At 43.6% G+C, this 27,108-nt stretch overlaps 1 protein-coding gene and 1 long non-coding RNA gene across 3 annotated transcripts in view; one reads left to right on the plus strand and one right to left on the minus strand.

Annotated features, from left to right (window-relative positions):
* Nucleotides 1-2,468, plus strand: part of LOC148132679 (uncharacterized) — a 32,411-nt gene extending 29,943 nt beyond the window's left edge. Inside the window, exon 3 of one of the 2 annotated variants that reach the window (XR_015747978.1) lies at nucleotides 1,853-2,468. This is a non-coding gene — a long non-coding RNA (uncharacterized LOC148132679). Of the gene's footprint in view, nucleotides 1-1,696; nucleotides 1,798-1,852 lie in introns of those variants that run through there. The other variant, XR_015747979.1, reaches the window with a different exon arrangement.
* Nucleotides 1-27,108, minus strand: part of CCDC92B (coiled-coil domain containing 92B) — a 43,770-nt gene that overhangs the window by 5,101 nt on the left and 11,561 nt on the right. Inside the window, exon 3 of the mRNA XM_026682688.2 lies at nucleotides 4,893-4,940. Within this exon, the coding sequence (XP_026538473.1) occupies nucleotides 4,893-4,940 (48 nt within the window). The remainder of the gene's footprint in view (nucleotides 1-4,892; nucleotides 4,941-27,108) is intronic.

Raw genomic sequence — 27,108 nt, forward strand, 5'->3', positions numbered from 1 at the left:
CAACAGAAAGTAGTCTCTGTAGTTTCTTCCCCAAACCCCCAAAACTTTAACCTTAGACTGTCCACTATTGACCTCACCCCTTTCCTAAGAGGCCTGTAGGGGGCGTGCATAAGCGCACCAATGTGCCTACCGACCCTGTCCTATTGTTTTTTCTTATTCGTATCCATTTCATGTATTTATAACCATGTTTATACTTATACCTGTGATTTAATAATCGCTTGGCAAAATAAAATAAAATTAAAAAAAGCAGAAATACACAAGGAGCGTTTCTCAATTTTAGCAACTTCAAAATGTGTGGACTTCAATTCTCAGAATTTTCCAGCCAGCTTGCAAAGTGTTTTTGTGGGGAGGCCCTTGAATAACAATAGCACTTAGACCAAGGGTCTTCAAACTTGGCAAGTTTAAGACTTGTGGACTTCAGCTCCCAGAATTCCTGAGCTAACATGACTGGAGGAAGAATTTTGGGAGTTGAAGTCCACAAGTCTTAAAGCTGTTGAGTTTGAAGACTACTGACTTAGATTTATATGCCGCTGCACACTGCTTTGTTTATAGCCCTCTCTAAGGGGTTTACAGCAGGTGGGATTCTACCAGTTCAGACCAGTTCGGGCAAAACAGATGTTAAGTTTTCATCTGGTTCACCGAACTGGTATTTCAACCGACTGGCTGGCCCTGCCCACCCCGCCCCTCCCCTCCCAGGAGTCTCCACATGGCCCATTTTCGATGCAGGTAAGTGCGGGATCCACGCAGAGACTCTGGGAGGGGGAAAATGGGCCTTCCGGAAGTTCGGAAACAGGCCTGTTTCTGGCTTCTGGAGAGCCTCCAGAGCCCAGGGGAGGCAATTTTTGCCCTCCCAGAGGCCCGGGGGAGGCCTCCAGACCCTTGAGAGGCGAAAAACAGCCCTCCCGGAAGTTCCGGGAGGCCACACCCACCATAGTCACACCCACTCAGCAACCAGGGAGTGAACCGGTTGTTGGGATTTTTGAATCCCACCCCTGGTTTACAGAGTCATCCTACCGGCCCCAACAATCTGGGTCCTCATTTTACCCACCTCAGAAGGCTGAGTCAACCTTGAGCCTGGTGAGATTCGAACTGCCAAATTGCAGTCAGCCGGCAGTCAGCAGAAGTTGCCTGCAGTACTGCATTCTAACCACTGCGCCACCATGGCTCTTGCATACATACAATACCTTAAATACAGGTAAGTCCTTGACTTACGATCACAAATTGAGCCCCAAATTTCTGAGGCTAAGTGAAATGTTTGTTAAACGCCTGTTGTCCCATGTTACAGCCTTTCTTGCCACAGGTGTTACGGGAATGAATCACTGCAGTTGTTAAGTTAGAAACATGGTTGTTAAGTGAATCTGGCTTCCCCACTGACTTTTGCTTGTCAGAAGGTCGTGAAAGGGGATCACATGACCCCAGGACACTGGTGCCGTCATAAATAGGAGTCAGTTGCCAAACATCCAAATTTTAATCACGTGACCATGGGGACACTGCAATGGTTGTAAGTGTGAAAAATGGTCATGAGTCACTTTTTTCAGTGCCGTTGTAACTTTGAACTGTCACTAAATGAACTTTTGTAAGTCGAGGGCTTCCTGTATTTTGAAATAAATTACCACTCAAACCGAACCAAGTTTCCTTCTTCCTCCAGTTTACAGCTACTGATTTAATTTCTGTATTATGTCTGTTATGATTTCAGGCCTGTTTGAATGGATGTTTCTATTGTCTTGCATTGTGAGCCATCCAGAGCCATTAAGGGATTGAGCAGCTTATAAATCTTGCAAATGAATCTATGAATGAATAAATAAATATGCTGTTAACAACACTTAATTTTTGTTTGTTTTTCTTTTGACAGGAAGATATGTTTTAGGATGCTGCTTATGAATGCTGTACTGCTTTGAGTCAAGATATTTATTCTTCCTTGGAAGAAAAGTAATAATAATACAAATGATTTATTTATTTACATTTATTGGGCTAATCAACTCAGACAAATGTGACTTTGGGTGACATACATACATAGAAAAAGAGCCAGAAAGTAAACACAATTAAAATAAAACCAACTGTATTTAATAGATGATTGGAAACTCTCAATGTGGCATCCTTGGTGGTTTGTTTGCGGATGTTTCATTACCCAACTAGATAATCTCATCAGTGCTAGTGAGTGTGGGCTTTGCCTCAGTGGTGGGATTCAATTTTTTTACTACCGGTTCGTGGGCGTGGCTTGGTGGGCGTGGTGTAGCTGGGTGGGGCATGGAAGGGGAAGGTTAATGCAAAATCCCATTCCCTCCCCACTCCACTAACCTGCTTTCCAGCTCCGTTCTCCCATGCAGGGCAACAAAAGAAGACCCAGCCAATCAGCTGGGACTCGGGAGGCAGAGAAGAGATGGGGGCGGGGCCAGTGAGAGGTGGTATTCCAAACTACTCAAAATTTCCGCTACCAGTTCTCCAGAACTGGTCAGAACCTGCTGAATACCACCTCTGCTTTGTCTCTTGTTTACATACAGTAGTATGTTTCCTGAACGGCTTGATGATCGTATGCGGTTCCAATAGAAGAAAATATACTGTATGTAGCTCAGGATTGGTCTGTGAAGTCCTTGATGTGTAACTCTCTTTACCAGATGGGTTCTCCTATGATCCTGGCCCCCAAAGGACCATGTTTTTAATGCCTCCCTAAAGCCAACAGGATCAAGGCTAACCATATATAGGGTGAGGGATCATTCCAGAGGGCAGGTGATGCAACTGAAAATGCAATTCTTAAGGGAGGAAGGAGAAATGGAATGGAACAGAATAGCAATAGCACTTAGATTTATATGCCACTTCATAGTGCTTTACAACACTCTCTAAATGGTTTACAATGTCAGCACATTGCTCCCAACTATCTGGGTCCTCATTTTATAGACCGTCGGAAGGATGGAAGGCTGAGTCAACTTTGAGCCGGTCAGGATCACTCCTGGCAGTGGGCAGAGTTAGATTAAAATACTGTATTCTAAGCACTGTGCCACCACAGCAGAATAGAATGGAACAGAAATAGAAATAGAAATAGAATGGAATGGAATAGAAATAGAATAGAATAGAATAGAATGGAAATAGAACAGAATAGAATAACAGAGTTGGAAGGGACCTTGGAGGTCTTCTAGTCCAACCCCCTGCTCAAGCTGGAGGCCCTATACTATTCCAGACAAGTGGCTGTCCAGTCTCTTCTTAAAAGCCTCCAGTGATAAAGCACCCACAATTCTGAGAGGCAACCTATTTCATTGGTTAATTGCTCTCGCTATCAGGAAATGTTTCCTTAGTTCCAGGAAAAGAAGGAAAAGGAAAAGGAAGAGGAGTAGTCTGGTACAGAGTAGTTTTCACTGGGATTGTTGCAAGGGTGAACAAGTCTGACTCCCAATACCATGTCACCTAATTTCAAACACCTTTCTATGATCCTTCAACTTTCTTGGTAGCTATGAATACTGTTAAATGCGGTGGAAGTAATAGAAGATACATTAGATTATTTGAAGGTGGAGAAAAAGGGAAAGCTCAATGCTAAGGCAAAGAGAGAGAAAAAAAATACAATGTCAGGGAGATGAAGAGAGAGAAAAGAGGATGTTTGAAGTTGCAAGACAGAGGATATATCAACAAGAGAGGAAATGGCCACGAAGTCTTGTTACCTATGAAGTAAGCATCCCCCAGTGCCACCCTTAGAGTCCTGGATTCTAGGACTCACCCAAAGTAACATTTCATCAATGGATAGCTCCTCAAATTGCACATGTCCTCAATGGATCATAGAGCTGAGCTACATTTCCCCCTGTCGATAATGCTATAGCAGGAGGGAAGCTTTTGAGATGATTTTGAAGGCTGCAAGGCCAACTTGCTTAGGATTTCAGAGAAGGTCACAATTTCACGCCACTGGAAAAAACATGAAACTAGACAAAACCAGATGCCAGAACAGGACAATGTTCAACTGGGAATCCTTCCAAGTCTGGATGATGCTACGAGAAAAGATGCCAGCTGAACAATATCACTCATACCCGGTCATTTGGCACCCTCTACCGGCTACTTTCAATTGGAGACTTGAATGAAAGGGATCATTCAGTGGAGGAGAGAGGAAGGAGAAATGCAACTAGGAGTCAGGCCAACAACCCAGTAAACAATACCCCAATTAGGAAACTGCCAAAGAAGCCGACAGTTAAAGCTCAAACAAAGAATCTCTAAGACCACAACCACCGCACCAACAAAGCAAGCCACTAGAATATAAACTGACAGCAGCCATCACTTCTTACTAGAACTGATATTACCTAGTTTGGGTCATGAAATGTCTGCAAGAAAACAAGCACGCTCAGAGAACACCAAGGATTCCTCACTCAGTCTGACTCCCTTAATAATTCCTTCGCTCCCGTCGTTCTAGTAAAATCAGTGGTGGGATTCAACTGGTGTAACAATTGGTTTGGTGAGTGCGTGCGTCTACTGTGGCCCCGGTGAGTAAAACAGCTGAGGCGCGGCAAACTGCCGCACGTATCAGCTGTGCTTACAAACAATGATATCAAGCACAGGAAAAGGGCAGGGGCAGGACCAAATGATAACCAGAACTACTGGTTCGCCCTAACTGGTCTGAACTGGTAGAATCCCACCCTTGAATAAAATATATTTTTTAAAAAAACAAGCTGGAACTACTGTTCTTCTTACAATTTACTGAACACCCAAGTTCTTCTCTTTTTTTCCATCTTCGCATCCACCTTGTTAGGTTAAGAGGGAGTATGGTAGATAGCTCAACTGCCAGCCATTCTGGATCCAATCAAACTTCAAATACCTTTTCCAGAATGGATTCCATGCATGTGTAGATCGTAGTATACTAGCCCTAGTTCATGTTTGTTATTTCGGTTAAAAAGCGGGAAAATTATCTTCTCCCTTACCTTGCTGTTTGGCTTCCAACTCTTTCACTTCCAGATCATGAGTCAATTCTAAAAAAAAAAAAAAAAAATGAAGCAGGAAGGTTAAACATGAGATTGTTGATTATTTGACAGATCATTGCAAGGGCTTGCAGACCTGCCACAACTTAAACCTCTAAATAAAACCGATCCTTTGTTCTGTTAGTTGAGAACGACAGTTTATTAGAGATCAAGTGTATTGCAGGAGTGCAAAGCCAGAGCTGAAAATTGTGCGCCAAAATCCCTAAGTTCTATTCTGAATTTGCCGAAATGGCAAAATTGACTGTTTTGTCAGGGATAAGAAAACACGTCCCATATTTTTTGCACTATAAAATGCACTTCCCCCGCCCAAACAGTGGGTGGAAATGTCTGTGCGTCTTATCGAGCGAATGTTGCTGAAGCCCCACCCACCCACTGGCCCCCACCCTTCGGCCGTGTTTGGCCTCCACGCGTCCCACTTTTGGCCTTGGTGCATTGTGTTTTTTGCCCATTCCAGGGGGTGAGGATTGCCACCTATTGCTGCTGCCACTGATCGCCGCTGCCAATTGGTGGTGGCAGCAATCCTCACTGCCTGGAATGGGCCAAAAATGGGATGCATGGAAACCAAAAGTGGGACGTGTGGAGGCTGAAAAATGGGGCGCATGGAGGCCAAAAATGGGACATGCGGCAGCGGCGATAGCGGCGGCAATCTCCACAGCCTGGAACAGCTGATCATCGGTATTTCAGCAGGCAGATCCAACCGCCAACCAGCTGCTCAATGCTAAGTCAGGCTGTGATAACATGCTGAAGCTGACCAGGCTGTTTGCTGCAAGGACACTAGCCAGATGAATACCGATGGAGGCTGGGAGGCAGAGGCAAATATTTTTTCTTGTTTTCCTCTCCAAAAGGCTAGTTGTATCTTATGGCCTGGAGCATCTTATAGTGCAAAAAATATGGTACTTTTATAAAAGAAATGGATTTTTTTTTGCTAAAAATGGGAAAAAATATGATTTATGGTTGTACTGATTAAAAGGGGTTGAATATAAGAAGAGAATCGTATGCAGTCTTAAAGAGACAATAAGTTTGTAATTACTACGGTATAAATCAGATTGGAAGTAATTTATTTATATATGTTTTATTTTTTATCTATATTACTATATTATTTTTTATCACTTTTATCACTTTCTTCTTTTATGTTTTCTTTCTTTCTTTTTCTTTCTTTTACTTTGCATGAATTCATGCTTATCTTTTACTTATGTGAAAATATCTAATAACAATGATATATTTGAGATGTTTTTCTGAGAAGGGGTCTGATCGATTTCATTAGACTCTGAATGGAATCTATGGTACAAAAAGATCAGGATCTCCTGTTCTAAACAGAAACTAAACCTGTTACTGTGTGGTTTGTGTTATGTTACAACCAGGATGGTAATGCTGCCTATGTTCAGAGTTTCAAAGGTTTTATGGCTTTAAAATGCAAACTTTTAGGGATTCTCTTGACTTAGTCAGATTGGTTTTAATGGGTTTAATTAAAACCCTTTATTTAAATGGTTGCAGTGGGCTGCTATAAGCAGGTTAATTAAGAGCTTTTAATTGAGAGCCTTCATGTTAGAGGTTTGTAAACTGGTTTTAATTAAGGGCTTTTAATAGAGAGTTTTCTACAGAGGGGATCGTTCCCACTTTGGCATTGCAAAAATAACAATGAAATAAGACAGGCAGACATGTTGTAAATATGCACCAAATTAAATGAACCAATCAGGGTTTGTTCAACAAGGGATGGTTGTCAGACTGAAACCCAAAGATGAGACAGTAAGATCCAATCAAGTCCAATCTTTTGTTTTAACCTAGTGGACAGAATCTTGCCAGACTAAAGCCATAACGTGCACATTCTGTTATACCAGCTTCAGTAATAATCATGCATCTTATTCAACATAGAGAATAAGCAAACCTACTGCTATGTGGAGGTTTTTATTAATATCTTGAGAGGCCCTCTAACTATAGATGATTTAGATGAGGGAATAGAAGGGAAACTTACCAAATTTGCAGATGATACTAAGCTGGCGGGAATAGCTAACACCCTAGAACAGGGTGTCAAACTTGATTTCATTGAGGGCTGCTTCAGGGTTGTTTGACGTTGGGGGGCGTGGTGTGGCCAGCTTGATGTCACTCGTGTCTGTGGTGGCCTGAGCACTCTTGAAGAGAAAACGGGCTCCTGGGCTCCATTTTGGGCTGCAACAGCCTCCTGCAACCCTCTGTCAGTGAAAAGGGAGCTCAGGAAGGCCATGTGCCCGTGGGCCAGGTCTAAGCACTCTGCAGGCTGGATCTGGCCCCTGGCCCTTGAGTTTGACAGCCCTGCCCCTCAAGATAGGCTCAAGATCCAGATGGATCTTGACAGACTAGAACACTGGGCCATATCTAACAAAATGAAATTCAGTGTAGAGGTAAGTAAAGTCCTACACTTAGGTAAGAAAAACCAAAAGTACACATACAGACTGGGTGAAACCAGGCTCAATAGCAGTAATTGTGAGAGGGATCTTGGAGTCTTCGTGGACAACCAGCTAAATAAGAGCCAGCAGTGTGCAGCAGCAGCCAAAAAAAAAGCCAATGTAATCCTAAATTGGATTAACAGAGGGATACAATCAGACAACAGATAATCAGACTTGGGAGGGACCTTGCAGGTCATCTAGTCCAACCCCCCACCCAAGCGGGAGACCCTACACCATTTCTGACAAATGGCAGTCCAATCTCTCCTTGAAAGTCTCAAGTGATGGCGCTCCCACAACTTCCAAGGGCAACTTCTGTTTCATTGGTTGATTGTTCTCACTGTCAGAAAGTTTCTCCTTATTTCCAGGTTAAATCTCTCCTTGTTCAGTTTCCATCCATTATTCCTTGTCTGGCCTACAGGAGCTTTAGAAAATAGCTTGACCCCTTCTTCCTTGTGGCAGCCCCTCAAATATTGGAAGACTGCTATCATGTCTCCCTTGGTCCTTCTCTTTACTAGACTAGCCAAGCCCAGTTCCTGCAACCGTTCGTTGTTTGTTTTAGCCTCCAGTCCCCTAATCATCCTGGTTGCTCTTCTCTGTACTATTTCTACAGTCTCAACATCTTTTTTATAATGTGGTGACCAAAACTGGATGCAGTACTCTAGGTGTGGTCCTATTAAGGCTTTATAGAGTGGTATTAGTACTTCCCTTGATCTTGATTGTATCCCTCTATTAATACAACTTAGGATTGCATTAGCTTTTTTGGCGGATGCTGCACACTGCTGGCTCATATTTAGCTGGTTGTCCACTAAGACTCCAAGATCCCTCTCACAGTAACTGCTATTGAGCCTGGTTTCACCCAGTCTATATGTGTACTTTTGGTTTTTCTTGCCTAAGTGTAGGACTTTACTTTTCTCTACATTGAATTTCATTTTGTTAGATATGGCTCTGTGTTCTAGTCTGTCAAGATCCATCTGGATCTTGAGCCTATCTTCTTGGGTATTAGCTATTCCTGCCAGCAATCAAGATCAACTGAGGTACTAATACCACTCACTAAAGCCTTAGTAAGACCACACCTAGAGTACTGCATCCAGTTTTGGTCATCACACTATAAAAAAGATGTTGAGACTATAGAAAAAGTACAGAGAAGAGCAACCAGGATGATTAGGGGACTGGAGGCTAAAACAAATGAAGAATGGTTGCAGGAACTGGGCACACTTCTCTAATGAAGAGAAGGACCAGGGGAGATATGATAGCAGTGTTCCAGTATTTGAGGGGCTTCCACAGAGAGGAAGGGGTCAAACTATTTTCCAAAGCAGGGGTCGCCAACCTTTTGGATCTCAGGGACCACCAAACTCATAAGTTTAGATCCCAGGGACCACTAACCGGTTCTGTGGGTGTGGCCTAATTTGTGGGTGTGGCTTGGTGGTCATGTGACTGGCTGGGCATGGCTTATATGTAAATATTATAAATATTTATATAAATATTGAATTTTTTATAAAAAAGAGCAACTTTTACCTAAAATCAGGCAAAGCAGGCAGGCAGATTGAGTTGCTCACAGAATCACAGATTCATTCAGAGATCTTTGAGATCGGCTACCTGAGCCTGTCATATAAAATTTGCTTGCAAGCAAACCCATAAAATTTGCTTGCAAGCAAACTCACAAAATTAACTCACAACACACCATGTATGTAAATATTGAATTTTTTATAAAAAAAGAGCAACTTTTATCCAAAATCAGGCAAAGCAGGCAGATTGAGTTGCTCACAGAATCACAGATTCATTCAGAGATCTATCTATCTGCCATTGGCTAGCTCAGTCTGTCACATAAAATTTGCTAGCAAGCAAACTCACAAAATTAACTCACAACACACCATGCATGTAAATATTGAATTTTTTATAAAAAAAGAGCAACTTTTATCCAAAATCAGGCAGATTGAGTTGCTCACAGAATCATTCAGTGATCTATCTATCTGCCATCAGCTAGCTCAGTCTCTCAAATTTGCTTGCCGTGAGTCTGCACTGAATTTGCTTGCAAGCAAACTTTCGGTCCTAAGGGAGGTTTCGGCTGTGCTGAGCCAAAGATCTAAAGACTAGCTAGAAAGCAAGAAATGCAACCATTTCCTGCTTCCTAGCTAATCTAAATCTCCTGGCACAGCAGAACTGCTGATAGTTGGAAAAAGGAAAAATAGCAATTTAGCAGGCAAGTTTACCGGGTAAGGAGTGAGTGGGTGGGGAGGGTTCCTGCGGACCATGTGCGCGGCGCAGCCTTGTGTTTCTGCGCAGCCTGGATTAATTGCTTTGTGGGGGTGCTGTGGGGGTGAGATTTCTCTGCGGCCCACCAAAATTTTCTCATGGCCCACCAGTGGGCCGTGGCCCACTGGTTGGCAACTGCTGTTCCAAAGCACCTGAAGACCAGACAAGGAATAATGTGTCATGCCCCTGTCGGAGTCTGAATCCAAGGAGGAAGACAAACACCTGACAGGGAGTGGGAGTGTGGCTCCGTTGGCTGTGGAGGAAACGGGAAGGGCAAAGTCCAGCTGGGTAGAGCAGGGGAGAGATAGAACAAGGGAGAGAGAGTTCTGAGGAAGACCCAGACCCACCCCCTCTTCATCCTAGGGCACGCAGGGAGGAACGGAGAAGAGAGCAACCTGGGAATGAGAGTTTAAAAGAGATGCATGGTGAGTGTGGCAGCTGCTGGGAGCAAACATGAGTTTATCTTGTATTGACTTCAGTTATCTGTGTCCCTGGCGTCTTCCCAACCCGTGTGGAGTTATTGCCGTGCCTTCACGTCTGGAATTCTTGCTCCTGCCCTGCCAAACTAATTTGGCCTTGATTGGACTTATAGTTACAGTTTTTGTTGACCACATTTTGTACTTGATTCTCTGCAGCCAAAGGCTGTTCCTGGGAGAGTTTTTCTCCAGCCCAGAAGGTAACCAGGACATTGGGGGCAAAGTTGGAGCTAATAAAGGGACTCCTACTGATTATCTGACTGTGTTGCCTTTGTGCCACGCCCCTTTGGGTCATCACATAATGGATGGAAACTGAACAAGAAGAGATTTCATCTGGAAATAAAAAGAAATTTTCTGACAGTGAAAACAATCAACTAATGGAACAGCTTGCCTTCAGAAGTTGTGAGAGCTTCATCCCTGGAGGCTTTCAAGAAGAGATTGGACTGCCATTTGTCAGAAATGGTGTAGGGTCTCCTGCATGGGTTGGACTAGATGACCTACATGGTCCCTTCCAGCTCTGTTAATCTGTAATCTATAATTATGTATGTGTGTACAGTATGTATCTCTGTGTTTATATCCCACCTTTATTATTTTTCAAATAACTCAAGGTGGCATATCCAACACATCTTCTATCCAACACACCTTCCTCCAATTTTCCCACAACAACAACCCTGTGAGGTGGGTTGGGCTCAGACAGAGTGACAGGCCCAAGGTCAACCAGTTGGCTTTCAGTGCTAAGGCAAGACTTGAACTCTTCAATCTCTTGCTTTTTATTCTAGTGTCTTAATCACTAGACCAAACATGTTCTCCATGATCATGCAGTCATGCATTTTTATGGTAAAGTGTTAAGTCTGATAAACACAAAGGTGAAATAGACTTGGAAGCCCAAAGATCTCCAACAGGTAATCAAATTCAAGGATCATCATTACTTTGACCTAAAGGCTGTAATAAAGATTTGACGATATATTATTATAAAGTATTAATTGGTAATCTATGACCTTCCAGATTGTGGATTTCAATTGTCCATTGAAATGCAAGGTTTCCCTTGCAACATTTGCTTTGGTTCTCAATCTTTCCCTACACTTCCCACATATCCCTTTTTTATTATCTTTTTTTTTCTTAGTTTATAATATAAAATACAAAAATACAAAAAAAAAATAGTAGGAAAATAGGGAAGGGAGAAGAGAAGGGAAAAGTGTGGGGAAAAGAAAGAAAAGGCATTGATTTCTGGCTCCTTTTGGTGCAGTAAAATAAGATAATAATATCAAACCTCAACTTTTTAACATTTACATAATAGTATAAACAAGCCATTTCTGTAACAACCACCCTATCTCATTGGTAAAACCCTATGTCAGACTTTCATTTTTTTCCCACCTCAAGCCCAAAGTCCAGAAATGATTTCCAAGTAGAAACAAGAGCAATTGTGTTTTTTTTTTCTTTAATCAAAGAGGTCAATTTAGCCACCTCTGCTAACTCCCCACATTTCCAAAGCCATTAACAGTTTATTTTATTTTTTAAAATTTTGTGCTTTTCTTTTGAAAATCAATAAAGTTATATAAAAATAGGGCATTGGCAGATTGTGATTTTTTCTGTAGAGCTCAGCTAGAAAATTCCATTTAGAAAGAAAAAGCTGCCAAAAGCTTTTTAAAAAAAGAAAAAAACAACCACAGAATAATTATTTTTTGCTTTTTAAATAAACGTTCACACTGAGTCCAAACTTAGCAGGGACTGTAGGAAATCTTCAGTCCTGCCTCTTAGTTAGAAGGAGTAAAATTAACTCCTATCCTCTGTTCATGCCATCTTTAGTGACCAAGTTGCCTCTGCCTTTATAAACTTATATTATAAATCAAGTAGGGATAGCCCTTGACTTACAACAGTTCATTTAGTCAATGGTGGGATTCAATTTTTTTTTACTGCTGGTTCTGTGGGTGTGGCTTGGTGGGCGTGGCAAGGGAAGGATACTGCAAAATCCCCATTCCTTCCCCACCCCACTAACCTGCTTTCCAGCTCTGTTCTCCTGTGCAGGGCAACCAAAGAAGACCCAGCTAATCAGCTGGGACTTGGGAGGCAGAGAATAGATGGGGTTGGCGGGGCCAGTCAGAGGTGGGATTTGCCGGTTCTCTGAACTACTCAAAATTTCCGCTCCCAGTTCTCCAGAACTGGTCAGAACTTGCTGAATACCACCTCTACGTTTAGTGACCATTTTGAAGTTGCCTCCTGAAAAAAGGGACTTAAGACCGTTGTTCACACTTACGACCATTGCAGCAACCCCGATGGTCATGTGATTTATATTCGGATGCTTGACAACTGACTCACATTTATGACCGTCACAGTGCCCCAGGGTCACGTGTATCCCCCTTTTGTGACCTTCTGGCAAGCATCGGGGAAGCCAGATTTACTTAACAACCGTGTTACTAATTTAAGAACTGCAATGATCCACTTCACCCCTGTGGCGAGAAAAGGCGTAAAATGGGGGCAAAACTCACTGAACACACCTCTCACTTAGCAACATAAAATTTGGGCTCAATTGTGGTCGTAAGTCGTAGAATTTTCTCAGGGATCTTTCGTCCCCAATCTTCTAACATTCTCACCAAAAGTATTTAGGGCTTGAAGAGAGAGCAAAGCCTCTCACGGCATCTGATTCTGCAAGTGAAGGGAAAATGAACAAAACCCCGATGTTAAATTAGGCATAACTTTTCTGCTCAGGGTTGTTAGCAAGCGGATGTGTTCTTGAAAAAGCACTGCTTCTTTCTCTTGCAGAGGCTGAGAAATCATTTTTTTTCCCCAGACACAAGAGGATATCTTTATTTGTAGGGAAAAAAAGAACTGTTGCTAGGGAAGACCGAAGAAAAAGAACATGTATGACTTAGGGCTGTGAGGGTGAACCTATGGCATGCGTGCCAGAAGTGGCACGCAGAGCTATTTTTGCCAGCACATGAGCCGTTGCCTGGAACAGATCCACTGTGCATGTGCGCATGCCTCCCACCAGCCAGCTGATTGTCGGGTATCTGCTGCGCATGTGCAGGGGGTGGGGTGCATGTGGGAGACACGGGCGCATGTGCAGGGGGCGGGTTGTGTACAGGGGGGGTTGCGTGCACATGCACAGGGGGTGGGGGTGGTCATACGCACATTGCATTATTGGTGCAAACACACATGTATGCACACGCATGCGCACTTTTGGCATGCGACAACGAAAAGGTTAGCCATCACTGACTTACGGTTTGTAGCCTCATGCTTTGTTCTGGGCTACCAGCTTTGAACTGCAAATCCTCTTACCACCACTAGATGGCAAGAAAGAGATAGAGAAAGATCTGGCTTTGTTGCCATCTAGTGGTCAGCCAGATTTTGGCAACCTAAGATTTGATAACTCATGTCAAGTGTTCTTCCAACTCTCAAAATTATAATACCATACAATGAGCATCACTTGCATTATTTTTTTGGGGGGGTGGGATGTAGCCGATAGTTTCTTGCTGTAACTTTGAAATTAAAGTCACTTTTGGATGGTGAAAGAGAACAAGGTTAGGCACTCAAAAGCCAGAAATCAGTCCCCATGATGGGGTGAAAGCATTTCCTTCTGCTCCTCATTTTGATCCTGAAACTTGATGTCCAATTTTATCTTTTTTTTTTTTTTTTAATTCTAGCAGAGTCCTTAAATTTTACTACTAGCCTGCAATACAGCTTTTTGATCATTTCGGCCACTCTCCAAGGGCATCTCTGTTGTCTTGGAATTCTGGGAGTCGTAGTTCTATTGGGCTATTATTTGTTGATACCGTATTTACCGGCGTATAAGACGACCCCCCCCCACTTGGAGGCATGTTTTTCAGGGCAAAAAAGTCATCTTATACGCCGGCAAATACGGTAACTTGCTTTCCTAGCCAAGGCACTCGAGGCAGAGGAGAATTCAACCCAATGGTTAACAAATTGAGCAAGGATGGGTTAATTGATATCCCAGATCCTTTCAGTTCCTTGACTGGACTGACCCCGTGCATTAATCCTTAAACCATGAGTTGGTATGACTGTGAGTTATTGCATAAATAAATACTGGCTGGTATTCACAACCCTTGGAGCCAGAAGCTATGGTTTATACAGACCAGGGATTGGTTTCACCCCAATGCTAAGCTACAAGTTACCAAAGAAGTTGTGACATACTCTAAACTCAGTTTTCATGATAAGTAGTTTGGCATGTACAGTATTTGATGTACCATTTCCATAGAGTATGTGCTGCTGCTTCTGAAATATAGAACAATTGAAATATAGGTTGGAAGAGACCCCAGAGGTCTTCTAGTCCAGCCCCTGCTGGAACAGGAGACCCTGTATCATTTTAGACAAATGGCTGTCCAATCTCTTCTTGAAAATCTCCAGTGATGGAACACCCACAATTTCTGGAGGCAAGTCGCCCCATTAATTAATTGCTCTAATTGTAAGTAAATGTCTCATTAGTCCTACTTGAATCTCACTTTGATAAACTTCTGTCACTTCTTCTCCTGCCCTCTGGTGCTTTGGAGATTAGGTTGACCCTTTCTTCTCTGTGACAGTCCCTCAAATGTTGGAAGACTGCTGTCTTGTCACCCCTTGTCCTTCTCTTTGTGAGACCAAACATACTCAGTTCCCGCAACCGTTCATCGTACAATTAGAACAAGTCTTCACAGTTTATTTATTCCTAAAATAACAAGTGCCCCAATTGTTTCCTGGTGGAAAAAACAGTCTTGTGATTCATGAACCAAGACTTTCATTTTTCTTTGTTCGGGGGCAACAATTAATGCACACTAATTCCCCCTCTGAGATTGCATTGTCTAGACTCCTCCAGCATCTAAGAAATAATGGGATAAAAAGAAACAGTAAAGAGAGAATTTTCTCCATCTCTTTACGGAGAATGGGAGCCGAGCCAAATTCTTTCCTGCAAATGTCAGATTAATTTGCACCAGAAGACTCATTCCAACATGGCTTAATGGCGCTTTTTATCCTTGTAAAACAGGTATCTGGAGAGATCAGAACGATAAAAAGCTCAGTGCCGTTGTAATTTATGCATTTATTTTATTCTTTCTTTGGAGCATTGGAAGGAAATTATGTAAACTGGGTCGGTTCTTTCTGATTGTTGGTGCAAGATCTTTCAGAAAACTGAACAGAATTCAGGTAGTCCTTAATTTACAATCATTGATTTAGCAACTGTTCAAAGTTATGATGGTGCTGAAAAACATGACTTATATCCAGTCCTCACATATTCCACTGTTGCAGCCTCCCTATGGTCATTGGTGTGTGCCTATAGACCAGGGTGGGATTCTACCAGTTCGCACATACTCGCTAGAACCAGTTGTTAACATTCTAAGCATTCTAAGCAGTTCGGAGAACCGGTTATTAGAAGAAATTGCTAGCCTAATCCTGTAAGGAAGGCAGGAAGGAAACATTCTGGTGTTGCTTACAGAAACTGCCTCTCCGTTAACCCTTATTACATTCTTGGCAGGACAAGACTTTCCTGTCTCTGGAACTTCTCTGGAGTTTTTTCCCCTCCTTTGCTGGTACTTTGCTTGTGTGGAGTGACCATTCAAAGTTACAATGGCACTGAAAAAAGTGACTTATGACCCTTTTTCACATTTACGACTGTTGCAGTATCCCCAAAGCCATGAGAGGCCAGGCGAGGAGATGCATGCCTCGATGTGAGTGATATTGAGTTGGCCAGGCCCAGCCAATAACAGGACCACCAAGCCATGTCCACCCAGTCACATGACCACCAACTATGCCCACCACCTAAGCCACGCCCACAGATCCGGTTGTTAAAAATTTTGAATCCCACCCCTGCTATAGACCTATGTCTAAATCCATGTACTCAGGATATGATAGGTTTCTGGGCCCTGCTGGACTCTCAGACTGTTTCTTATTCCTCAGACTGTCTCTCTCTAGGAACACCTTCCTCATTTTCTGGGTGTGTAACATGTAGAGATGAGATACCTCTGCATGCAGCCCTCCTGAGCTCTATCTTCGCTAGCAGAGGGTTGCAAGAGGCCATCGCAGCTGAAAATGGAGCTTGGGAGCCCGTTTTTGCTGGCAGAGTGCTTGGGCATCCCTGACACGAGGGACATCAAGTTGGCCACGCCCACCCCAGCCCCCCAAGGTCAAACAGAACCCTGATGCGGCCCTCAATGAAATCGGGTTTGACGCCCCTGGCTTAAACCATTCCAGCTGACTTTCCCTTAAAGTCACTGGTCTGTTATGGCATGGATTGACAGCAACGGTGGTATTCAGCCGGTTCGCACTGGATCGGGCGAACCGGTAGCAAGAATTTGGCGTGGGTCGCTGAACCGGTAGTAAGTTCTGGCTGGCCACGCCCCCCCACCCGGTCACCCTCTTGCCCGATGCTCGCTCACCCCGCCCGACTGCCTGACATTCGCCTAAGGTATTTCTTTCTTTTTTTCCCCCTCCCGACAATCAGCTGTAGATACAATCAGCTGGGCTGGGATTCCCCTTGCCGAGGCCCAGGAAGGCAAAAAATGGAGGGAGGGGCTCAGGCCTCCCCCCTGTCCATATTTTGCCTTCCAGAGCTCCAGAGGAGCCTCAGGGGAGCAAAAACGCATCCCCCGAAGCTCCTCTCAGGCTAGGAAGCTCCCAAAATGGAGCTTGGAGGGATGCTGCACGCCCCTCCCATGCTCTGTTCCTTTTCTTCCAGAGCCCCAGAGGAGCTTTAGGGGAGCAAAAAGCCCCCCCCACCCGAGGCTCCTCTGTGGCTAGGAAGCTCCCCAAAACAGGTGGGGGCTGCAAAAAAGCCACGCCACCCAGTCACATGGCCACGCCCACCAAGCCACGCCCACAGAGCCAGTAGTAAACGTTTTTGAATCCCACCACTGATTGGCAGCCTATGCCCATATGTGCCCCCCATGTACCAATGTAATATTCCTCCTCCTCCTCCTCCTCCCTTGCTACTAAAATTTAGAAGCAGTTTTTGCTTGAAATTTGTTGATGTGATCTTTTCTTGGTGTTTTTCCTCTCTGCCCCCAGGAGGAAATTGTGACTCACTTTTCTTTTAAAAAAAATAAAACTAGGAGCAGAAAACTGGGGGCGGGGAGGGTGGGGAGCCAAAGGGTTCTAACACCTAACTATAAATTGCTCCCTGCAGAACAGAATTAGAACTACAGAGTCAGAAGGGACCTTGGAGATCTTCTAGTCTGACCCCCTGCTCAAGCAGGAGGCCCTATATCACAGATGATGATTTGGAGGTGGGGTGGGACATTGCCAGTGAGATTAAGGATTAATCTCCTTGAGAAAGATTTGCTCCCAACTTCCAAGATCTCCTCCCAATCCTCAGCCTTAGAGGCTTGAACAAAATATATTTTTTCCTTGCCCTTCTCGTCTTTATAAGTATATAATCCTGTATTGAAAAGTTGCCGCGAGGCATTGTCGTTGCTGTAATGGAAATTAAAGCAAGGTGTTGCTGCCCTGAATACAACACTCAACCGATACAAATAAGGAAGATTCCTCAAAAGGGCAGGCCCGTGATTTTCTTTCATAAAGGGGAAGGAGCTTTTCTCTAGCAATCCATTCAAAAACCATCGCTATCCCTTGAGAGAGAAAAGGGAGATTGATTTACCAAAGGCAAGTGGTATAAAAGAAGCACCACTCCAAAAGATCCTTGAAGTATTTCCTTAGTAACCTGTTTAGGTCTGGGATTATTTCAAGTGCATCTCACTTTTCCTATAAAGAGATGTAGTGGCAGTGCGGAAGACCGTTGTTATCCTGAAGAGTATTGGGACACGTTTTGACTTTTCCCCTCATATTAAGAAAAGTGTAGAAGTTTAGAGCTGATTAAAACAGAATAACGGAAGGGACTTCTAGTCCAACCACCTGCTCAGGCAGGAAACCCTATACCATTTCAGACAAATGCTTATCCAATCTCTTCTTAAAAACTTCCAGTCTTGGAGCATTTACAACTTCTGGAGGCGAGATGTTCCACTGATTAACTGTTCTCACTGTCAGGAAATTTCTGCTCAGTTCTGGGTTGCTTCTATTCCTTGATTAGTTTCCACCCATTGCTTCTTGTCCTATCCTCAGGTGGCTTTGGAGAATAGCTTGACTGCCTCTTCTTTGTGGCAACCCCTGAGATATTGGGACATTGCTATCATATCACCCCAGTCCTTCTTTTCATCAAACTAGACATGCCCAGTTCTTTATATGTTTTAGCCTCAACTCCCCTAATCATCTTTGTTGCTCTTCTCTGCACTCTTTCTAGAGTCTCAACATCTTTTTTACATCGCGGTGACCAAAACTGAATGTGGTATTCCAAGCATGGCCTCATCAAGGCATTATAAAGTGGTATTAACACTTCATGTGATCTTGATTCTATCCCTCTGTTTATGCAGCCTTAGATTCTGAGCTAGCCTGCTCGCTTTCACTTTTATTTACCAAATAAATAACAGATAACAGATAATCAGAGTTGGAAGGGACCTTATAGGTCATCTAGTCCAACCCCCCCCCACCCAAGCGGGAGACCCTACACCATTTCTGACAAATGGCAGTCCAATCTCTTCTTGAAAGTCTCAAGTGATGGTGCTCCCACAACTTCCGAGGGCAACTTCTGTTCCACTGGTTGATTGCCATCACTGTCAGAAAGTTTCTCCTTATTTCCAGGCTGAATCTCTCCTTGTTCAGTTTCCATCCATTATTCCTTGTCTGGCCTACAGGTGCTTTAGAAAATAGCTTGACCCCTTCCTCTCTGTGGAAGCCCCTCAAATATTGGAAGACTGCTATCCTGTCTCCCCTGGTCCTTCTCTTTACTAGACTAGCCAAGCCTAGTTCCTGCAACTGTTCTTCATATGTTTTAGTCTCCAGTCCGCTAATCATCCTGGTTGCTCTTCTCTTGACTTTTTCTAGAGTCTCAACATCTTTTTTATAGTGTGGTGAACAAAACTGGATGCAGTCATAAAGTAAATAAAGGAGAAAGGAAGGGAATATATTCATACAGTTAGTCCTTGACTTACAACAGTTTGTTTAGTGCCCCTTCAAAGTTACAACAGCACTTTAAAAAAGGGACTTAGGACCATTTTTCACCCTGATTACCATTGCAGCATCCCCATAGTTGCGTGATCAACATTTAGATGCTTGGAAACTGACTTGTATTTACGACGGCTGAGGGGGTCCTGTGTGATTGCCTTTTGCGACCTTCCGACAAGCAAAATCAATGGGGAAGCCAAATTCACTTAACAACTGGGTCACTAACTGAACAACTGCAATGATTCACCTAAGATGTCAGTCCTGAAGCTGGCCTGGCTGGAGCCATCTTGGAGCTTCAGCGTTGCCAGACTGGAGCTGAGGGATAGGGAGACGGGGGAATAGAGATAGCTGGGGTGGTGTAGTCAAAACAAAATACTTTCTCTTGGGAACCAAGGACGTTCTCACACACTTGGTCGGAGGAAGGAGGAGTGATGTCAGCGGGCCAACAGAAGGTGCCATGATTGGACCATGTGACTGATTGGGTTTGGTGGGGAAAAAATTCTCTTTTAATTAGGTGAAAAATCATGGGACTTTTCAAAGTTGGTTTTCACCAGATATGTGCCAATATGATATTTCCAATAAAGCTTCTTCAAGGAATCTACCTGCCTCTGAGTTTTTGCTTGCAATGGATCTATCACTTGGAACCCTGACATAAGAACTGGGGCAAGAAAGGACATAAAATGGGGCAACATTCACTTATTATTATTACCTTTATTGTCAGAGTACAACATGTGTACAATGAGATTGGCTGAGCCTCCCTTCGTGCACACACCCCCAACACAACTCACAGTGAGGACAGAAGTCCTTAACCCAGTCCAAATCTTCTTACACTATGTGACCTTGTTGCACAATGCGCCGGCCCTGCAAGTCTATCATACTATGTTGAGATGAAGCTATTTTCCGTTTAGAAGTCTGACAGCTCACGGGTAGAAACTGTTCTTCAGCCTGTTGGTGCAGCTGGCTATGCTTCTATATCTCCTACCCGATGGTAATGTCTCCGTTAGCAACAGAAATGTTGGGCTCGATTGTGGTTGTGGGTCGAGGATGACCTGTGTAACTTCAAACCTTTTCTTACTGTGAAAGTCTCAGACTTTTGATTCCCATTCCATAGGCCAGCCAGTCAAGGTCCAGTTTTGCAGTCTTCTGGCCATAACAAGACCATGAGATCATGATGCTTAGTTTCAGTAAAAACCTTGTTGCTTATGGGGCAATGGAGCTCAGCCCTGCGGGGAAAGGGCCACCTTTGGGGTGCCTCTGCTGTCGTTATTAAGGAGTTCCTGGCAGCTTATATGAGATTTGGGCATCCACTTGCTTCGGTATGTATGTGTTCTGACCCAGCTCCCCAAACATGACAAACCCTTTGAAGTGAACTCCAAGATTCCTTTAATTAGGAGTGCACAGCAGGGTAACAAGTCTGCTTGGCAGGGAGATTAATAGCTGTCTGCCACATCTATTCATATCTCCCCCCTGCCTTTTATCCCCAGAGCTAGGGTGGGGCTTCCTTAGCAGTGATGGCTCTTCCTTCCCGAGGATCAGCCCATGGATTTCCACTGCTCTCCTCTCCTCTGCCTTCTGCGCGTCCGCATGTCAGGCACTGGACCCAGCTGTTCCTCCTCTTCCTCATCAGCCACCTCCAGACCTGGGGGCTGTTGACTTTCCATCTTAGGGGTGACGGACGGCCCAGGCTCCGCCTCTGTCCCACTCACTGCCAGCTCCATTCCAGTGGTGGGATTCAAAGATTTTTTACCACCGGTTTGGTGGGCGTGCTTTTGGTGGGCGCGCTTTGCGCGCTTGCACGCACTTTGCGTGCGCACCAAATGTGCACTTTGCACAGGTGCAGAGGCGTTTGTGCAGGCACAACTCCTGCAACTCCTGCGCTCTCCCTGTTGCTTCAGCAGCTGCCATGCGGCACTCTGCTGTGCCGCGGAAAGCAGCTGTGCTTCAAAAGCAGGGAATAAAGGCGAGTATGGGAGCCCAGATGTGTGGGTGGGCCCAACAGCAGAGTGACGGAGAGAACCCGTTCGGTCTTCGCTGCTCATCGGCGCTACCGGCTCCGCCGAACCAGGCCAAACCGGTAGAATAACACCCCTGCTCCATTCCCTCTTCCCCCTCGGAGCTCTCAGAGGTTGCCTTGATGCTGACCCGGGTTCCCACACCTCTTCCTCCTCCTCCTCCTCCTGTTTCAGCTGCTCACGGTTTCATCTCATGCTTTTAAATTGTTTTGATTGAGTTAATAACGAAGCTTAAAATCCATTTACAGGCAGTCTTCAACTTACCACCGTTTGTTTAGTGACCGTTCAAAGTTAACAACAACACTGAAAAAAGTGACTTCGGGCCAGTTTTTGCACTTATGACCGCTGCAGTATCCCCTATGGTCACGTGATCAAAATTCAGGTGCTTGGCAACTGGCATGTATTTATGATGGTTGCATTGTCCCAGGGTCATGGGATCACCATTTGCAACCTTCCCAGCTGCTTTCTGATAAGTGAAGTCAATGGGGGGGAATTCACTGACTTTCCTTAAGATCCACTTTCCTTCATTGACTTTAATTCATTGACTTCAATTCATGGACTTTATTTAAGTTTTGCTTGACTTAATTGACTTTAATAACTGACTTTGATTCGTTGGCTTTACTTCACTTAACAACTGCACAATTCACTTAACCACTGATCCGTTTAACAACACTGGCAAGAAAGCTTGTAAAATGAGGCACAACTCATTCAACAGCTGCTCTGTTCAGCAACAGAAATTTTGAGGTCAGCTGGGAGTCAAAAGCCGAGGATAATTTGCACTGTGGAAACTGGCTGCCCTTGGGATATCTCTGCTGTCGTTATTAAGCAGCTCCTGCAGCTTATAAGAAACCAGCTCGATACCTGTGCTTCACTTTGTGGTCGGGTTTAATTTTGGGGGAGGAAAATAAGGGGAAAAATGTTCTGCCTCTGCCTACCAGCATCCATCAGTATTCATCTGGCTAGCGTCCTGTCAGTGTGTGAGAGAGTTGAGGACGGTTTGGAAACTGAAACAGTATTTGCTATGTGAGCAATCAGACAGCAAGGAGCCTGGGTGTGGCTTAGCTCAACTGTTCTGTACTAAAGCCAGTTGCTGCTGTGAAACTAAAATTGAAACTCCTCTGCTTGTGTTTTGCATTTGGAACAGATTTCTTTTCAGGTGGGGAGTGGGAGTAGAACTCCTTAGCATCAGAGCGTGTTAATAATAATAATATACAAAATACTAATGCTCTGATGGTCATTTGAAAAACCCTTTCTTAGTGAGCACCTAGAAGCCAAGAGGAACATATGTGCCAAATTTCAAGTTTGTAGGCTTTACGGTTCTGGAAATTTTGTGATGATACGTGAGTGCTATATCACTTTTATATATAGAGATTTGAGCACCCTCTCGCTTGGTATGTATCCTTTTTATGTTATGCTGTTAAATCTGTCCGCTTGAGCTAACAATAAAGCTTTAAATCCCTTGATTTCTGCTGTGCTTTTCGTCTCTGGATCCAAAGGTACAAGCTGCTGGGCACCTGATTCATGAGTCACGCTTATAAAACGTCCTGCAGAAAAATCTGTACAAAGACGGTGGTTAGCATAAGGCTGTGGTATGAAATCTGTGGCTTCTATACCTTTGAACTAATGGGAAAGCATTAGGAAGGTGTGTAGGGCCTTTTTTTGCCACAGTTGTTACGTGAATCACTGCCGTGGTTAAGTTAGCAACAAAGTTGTTAAGTGAATCTGGCTTCCCCCTTGGCTTTTCATGTCAGAAGGCTGCAAAAAGTGATCACATGACCCCGGGACACTGCAGCTGTCAGTTGCTAAGTGCCTGAAGTGTGATCATGTGATCATGGGAATGCTGCAATAGTTGTTAAGTGTGAAAAACTGTCAAAAGTCACTTTTTACTGCATCCATCCATCCATCCATCCATCCATCCATCCATCCATCTATCTATCTATCTATCTATCTATCTATCTATCTATCTAATCTATGAATATCATATCTGTCTGTCTGTCTGTTTGTCTATCTATCTAATATATCTATATCATGTCTGTCTGTCTGTCCGTCCATCCTATCTATCTATCTATCTATCTATCTATCTATCTATCTATCTATCTATCCATCTAATCTATCTATCTAATCTATCTATTATAACTGTCTATCTATCTATCATCCATCTATCTATCTATCCATCCATCCATCCATCCATCTATCCATCTAATCTATCTAATTACAACTGTCTGTCTATCTATCTATCTATCTATTATCTATCTATCTATCTATCTATCTGTCTGTCTGTCTGTCTGTCTGTCTGTCTGTCTGTCTATCTATCTATCTATCTATCTAATCTATCAATATCATATCTATCTATCTGTCTGTCTGTCTGTCTGTTTGTCTATCTATCTAATCTATCTATATCATGTCTGTCTGTCTGTCTGTCCGTCCGTCCATCCTATCTATCTATCTATCTATCTATCTATCTATCTATCTATCTATCTATCTATCTATCTATCTATCTATCTATCTATCTATCTATCATCTATCGCAATGAAACCTCTAACTGGCAGAGGAAAAACACATGCTTACAGTTTTCCTTAATGGGGACTTTTCTTCCCTAGCTTTTATCCTAACGTTTTTGTTCATGTACTGTACTTAAAAGCTAACATAAGCATAAAATCTAAATCTTGTGATTCATGGGGTAACATACCCTCGCCAAAAGGTCTTGTCGGAATAAGGCCTGTAAAATAGTAAAAATTTTCTAAGAACCGTCCTGGGTCCTATTGTGGCTTAATCTTACAATTGAGCAAGCAGCTGAATAAGCAGCTGTTAGGTGAATCCAACTCCCTCCATCGACTTTGCTTATCCGAAGTGAACTGGGAAGCTTGCAAATGGTGATCACAAGGCCCTGGGATGCCGCAAAGTACATGCCAGTTGCCAAGCACCCAAATGATGGAGAGGCTGTGGCGTGGGACTGTCTCTTGCTGATCACATCTACCTGACCAGTGGTGGTATTCAATTTTTTTTACTACCGTTTCTGTTGGGAGTGGCTTGGTGGGCATGGCAGGGGAAAGATACTGCAAAATCTCCATTCCCTCCCCACCCCACTAAGCCTGCTTTCCAGCTCCGTTCTCCTGTGCAGGGCAACCAAAGAAGACCCAGCCAATCAGCTGGGACTCGGGAGGCAGAGAATAGATGGGGGCAGGGCCAGTCAGAGGTGGTATTTGCCGGTTCTCCGAACTACTCAAAATTTCCACTACCGGTTCTTCAGAACCTGTCAGAACTGGCTGAATACCATCTCCGTGCCTGACCCACTAGAACAGGGAGGCAAGGAATGTTGTGGGTCCCATCCCCTAAGGAGATACATCTGATGGGGCCCAGAAGAAGGCCTTCTCCATGGTGGCTCCCTCTCTCTGGAACATTATCCCTCCGGAGATTAGACTGGCCTCCACTCTTTCGGAAGGCCCTGAAGACGTGGTTCTGTCGGTGTGCCTGGGGAACCCAGAATGGGATGAAGCCCATTAAATGGCTAGTATGAATGTGTGTTGTCGGCAGGGTGGGGGAGAGGAGTGGGGGTTATTATTTTATTATTGTTATTTTTATTCTTTTTATTTCTTTGATAGGCTGTTTTTATAACCTTGTAACTTAAGCCACCTTGAGTTGTCATGTGCTAGTAGGCTGAAGTGACGTAGGGTTTCTTGCCTCAGTAGGGGTTGGGCTAGAAGACCTCCAAGGTCCCTTCCAACTCTGTTATTCTATTCTATTTCTAGGTGGCAATATAAATCTTCTAAATAAACAAATAAATAAAAATGCTGTCTGGCGAATTCTTGGAGTTGAAATCCACAAGTCTTAAAAGTTGCCAGGGTTGGATGGTCCTGTCTTAAGATATGGTTTCCTTTACAAAAGCCAGTTCAGTTACTAATTAGCCCATAGCATCTATTCTTTTTGAGATTTGTTGGGATTAAAACTAGCCTGATTGTGGATCCACAGAGATAGGACGATGAAAACATAATACATAATGTTAAGCAATATGCCATCAAATCCAATGATTGAGTGCACAGGTTGCAGTGTGATTGTTTTTTACTTAGAATAATATATTGGAACCTACCTAGCATCATCCCGGGATCTGATTCGTATAGCAAGTAAGGTGTTAAACCAATCTGGTGTAGTGGTGAAGGTGCTGGTCCAGAAACCAGGATACTGGGAGTTCTAGTCCCACCTAAGGCATGAAAGCCAGTTGGGTGACCGTGGGCCAATCACCAGGAGACAGAGAACTTGAAAGTCTGTGTGCTCCTGTACAATCTTAAGTGGAACCTAGTTTTACGTAGTGATTAAGGTGCCAGCCTATAAACCAAGAGACTGAATTCTAGTACTTCTTTAGGCATGGAAGCCAACTGGATGACTTTGAGCCAATCACTAGGAAACTGAGAGTTCTAGCTCCACCTTAGACATGAAAGGCAGTTGGGTGACTTTGAGCCATTCACTCTTTCAACCCAACCTATCTCATAAGGTTGTTGTGAGGAAAATAGGGGACAGGAAATTTAGATATGCTCACTGTCTTGAGTTGATCAAAATATATAAAAAAAAACAGGATAAGAATCTAATAACAATGACCAAGACAGCTTCACCAAACTTCAGGACTTCAGGACCCTGGACAGCACTAAGCAGATTTTACTGGCTGGGGAATCTTCTCTCATAGAAGAAACTATTGAGAAAAGATGCTTCATAATGCAGGGAACTGCAGAATCTCTTTGAAGCAGCCATTTCCTTTTTCAACCTTCCGTGTGAGCCTGAAGGTCACTTAAAATATGGCTGTCTAATGAGTCAACTAATGGCAACTTAGCCACCAGAACTCCTCTCTGATTGCAACTGCAAAAAGTGGGTGGAATAATTATTTTTCATCATCTTGAGGTGGGAAGCATAAGGAAACATGATGCAAATCTGTTAAAAATGATGAAATAAACCAGAGTTTCTTAACCTCAGCAGTTTTAAGATGTGTGGACTTCCAACTTCCAGAATTCTGGGAAATCATGCTGGCTGGGGAATTCTGGGAGTTGAAGTCGAAACATCTTAAAACTGTTAAGGTTGACAAACATGATCCAGCTATTTTCTATCTCATATGGTTGAGGAATTCTGGGAGTTGAAATCCACAGGTCTTAACGTTGCCAAGGTTGGGCACCCCTTGCTCTAGGAATTCTGACCTGCACAAACGATGTTGTCTAGTTTCATAATGAAATGTTTGCAAGAAACCAACCAAGCTCAGAAAGCAACCGAGGACCCCACAATCCTGACCTTCTTCACAAGGTCTGGTTAATGGACCAGGTTCTAGTATTAGATAAAAAATAAGTTAAGTTTTGTAAATTGAGTGTCAGCTCCTGGACATTCTGGAAATAAATCATTAATGTTGAAATTAAAAACTTCGGTGCCATTTTCTCAATGTTTTCAGTTCTATAGAATGCCGGCCAGACAGTGTTTCTTTCCCTAGTTAGCTGCTGTAGCAGTAGTGAAGACATGTTGAATCGAACCCATGAGTCTTACATTGGTTGCATTTCTCCTTAATATGGTCAAGGAAAAGTTAAATCCAACTGATGGGGTGTAGGGATGTACAATACATGGAAGTGTTAACTAACCAAATGGGTTGGATTTGTATAATATGCTGACCAACCAATCACTTTGGTCAACTTTAATATTCACCTAAGGTTAGCGTGTTCTGCAAATGTAATTACTAGGCCTTTAGCTGACTTGGTTCGGCATGTTATATGGGGACACATGTTGAAGATTGCAATGGCTTATGGGACAGTGCTGGAATATTGCGGCACCAATGCTGACAATCCAACTCCCTCTGCAGTAAAAGCCTTAGGGCAGAAGTCTCCAAACTTGGCAACTTTTAAGACTTGTGGACTTCAACTCCCAGAATTTCTCAGCCTGCATAACATAGCTGGCTGAGGAATTCTGGGAGTTGGTCCACAAGTCTTAAAGTTGCCAAGGTTGAGGACCCCTGCCTTAGAGGGTTATTACATTAAAAACCAGAAGCCTC

This window comes from Notechis scutatus, chromosome 1 (assembly GCF_049901735.1).
Source record: "Notechis scutatus isolate UNSWTSFEM ecotype Mainland chromosome 1, rNotScu1.2, whole genome shotgun sequence".
Taxonomy (NCBI): domain Eukaryota; kingdom Metazoa; phylum Chordata; class Lepidosauria; order Squamata; family Elapidae; genus Notechis; species Notechis scutatus.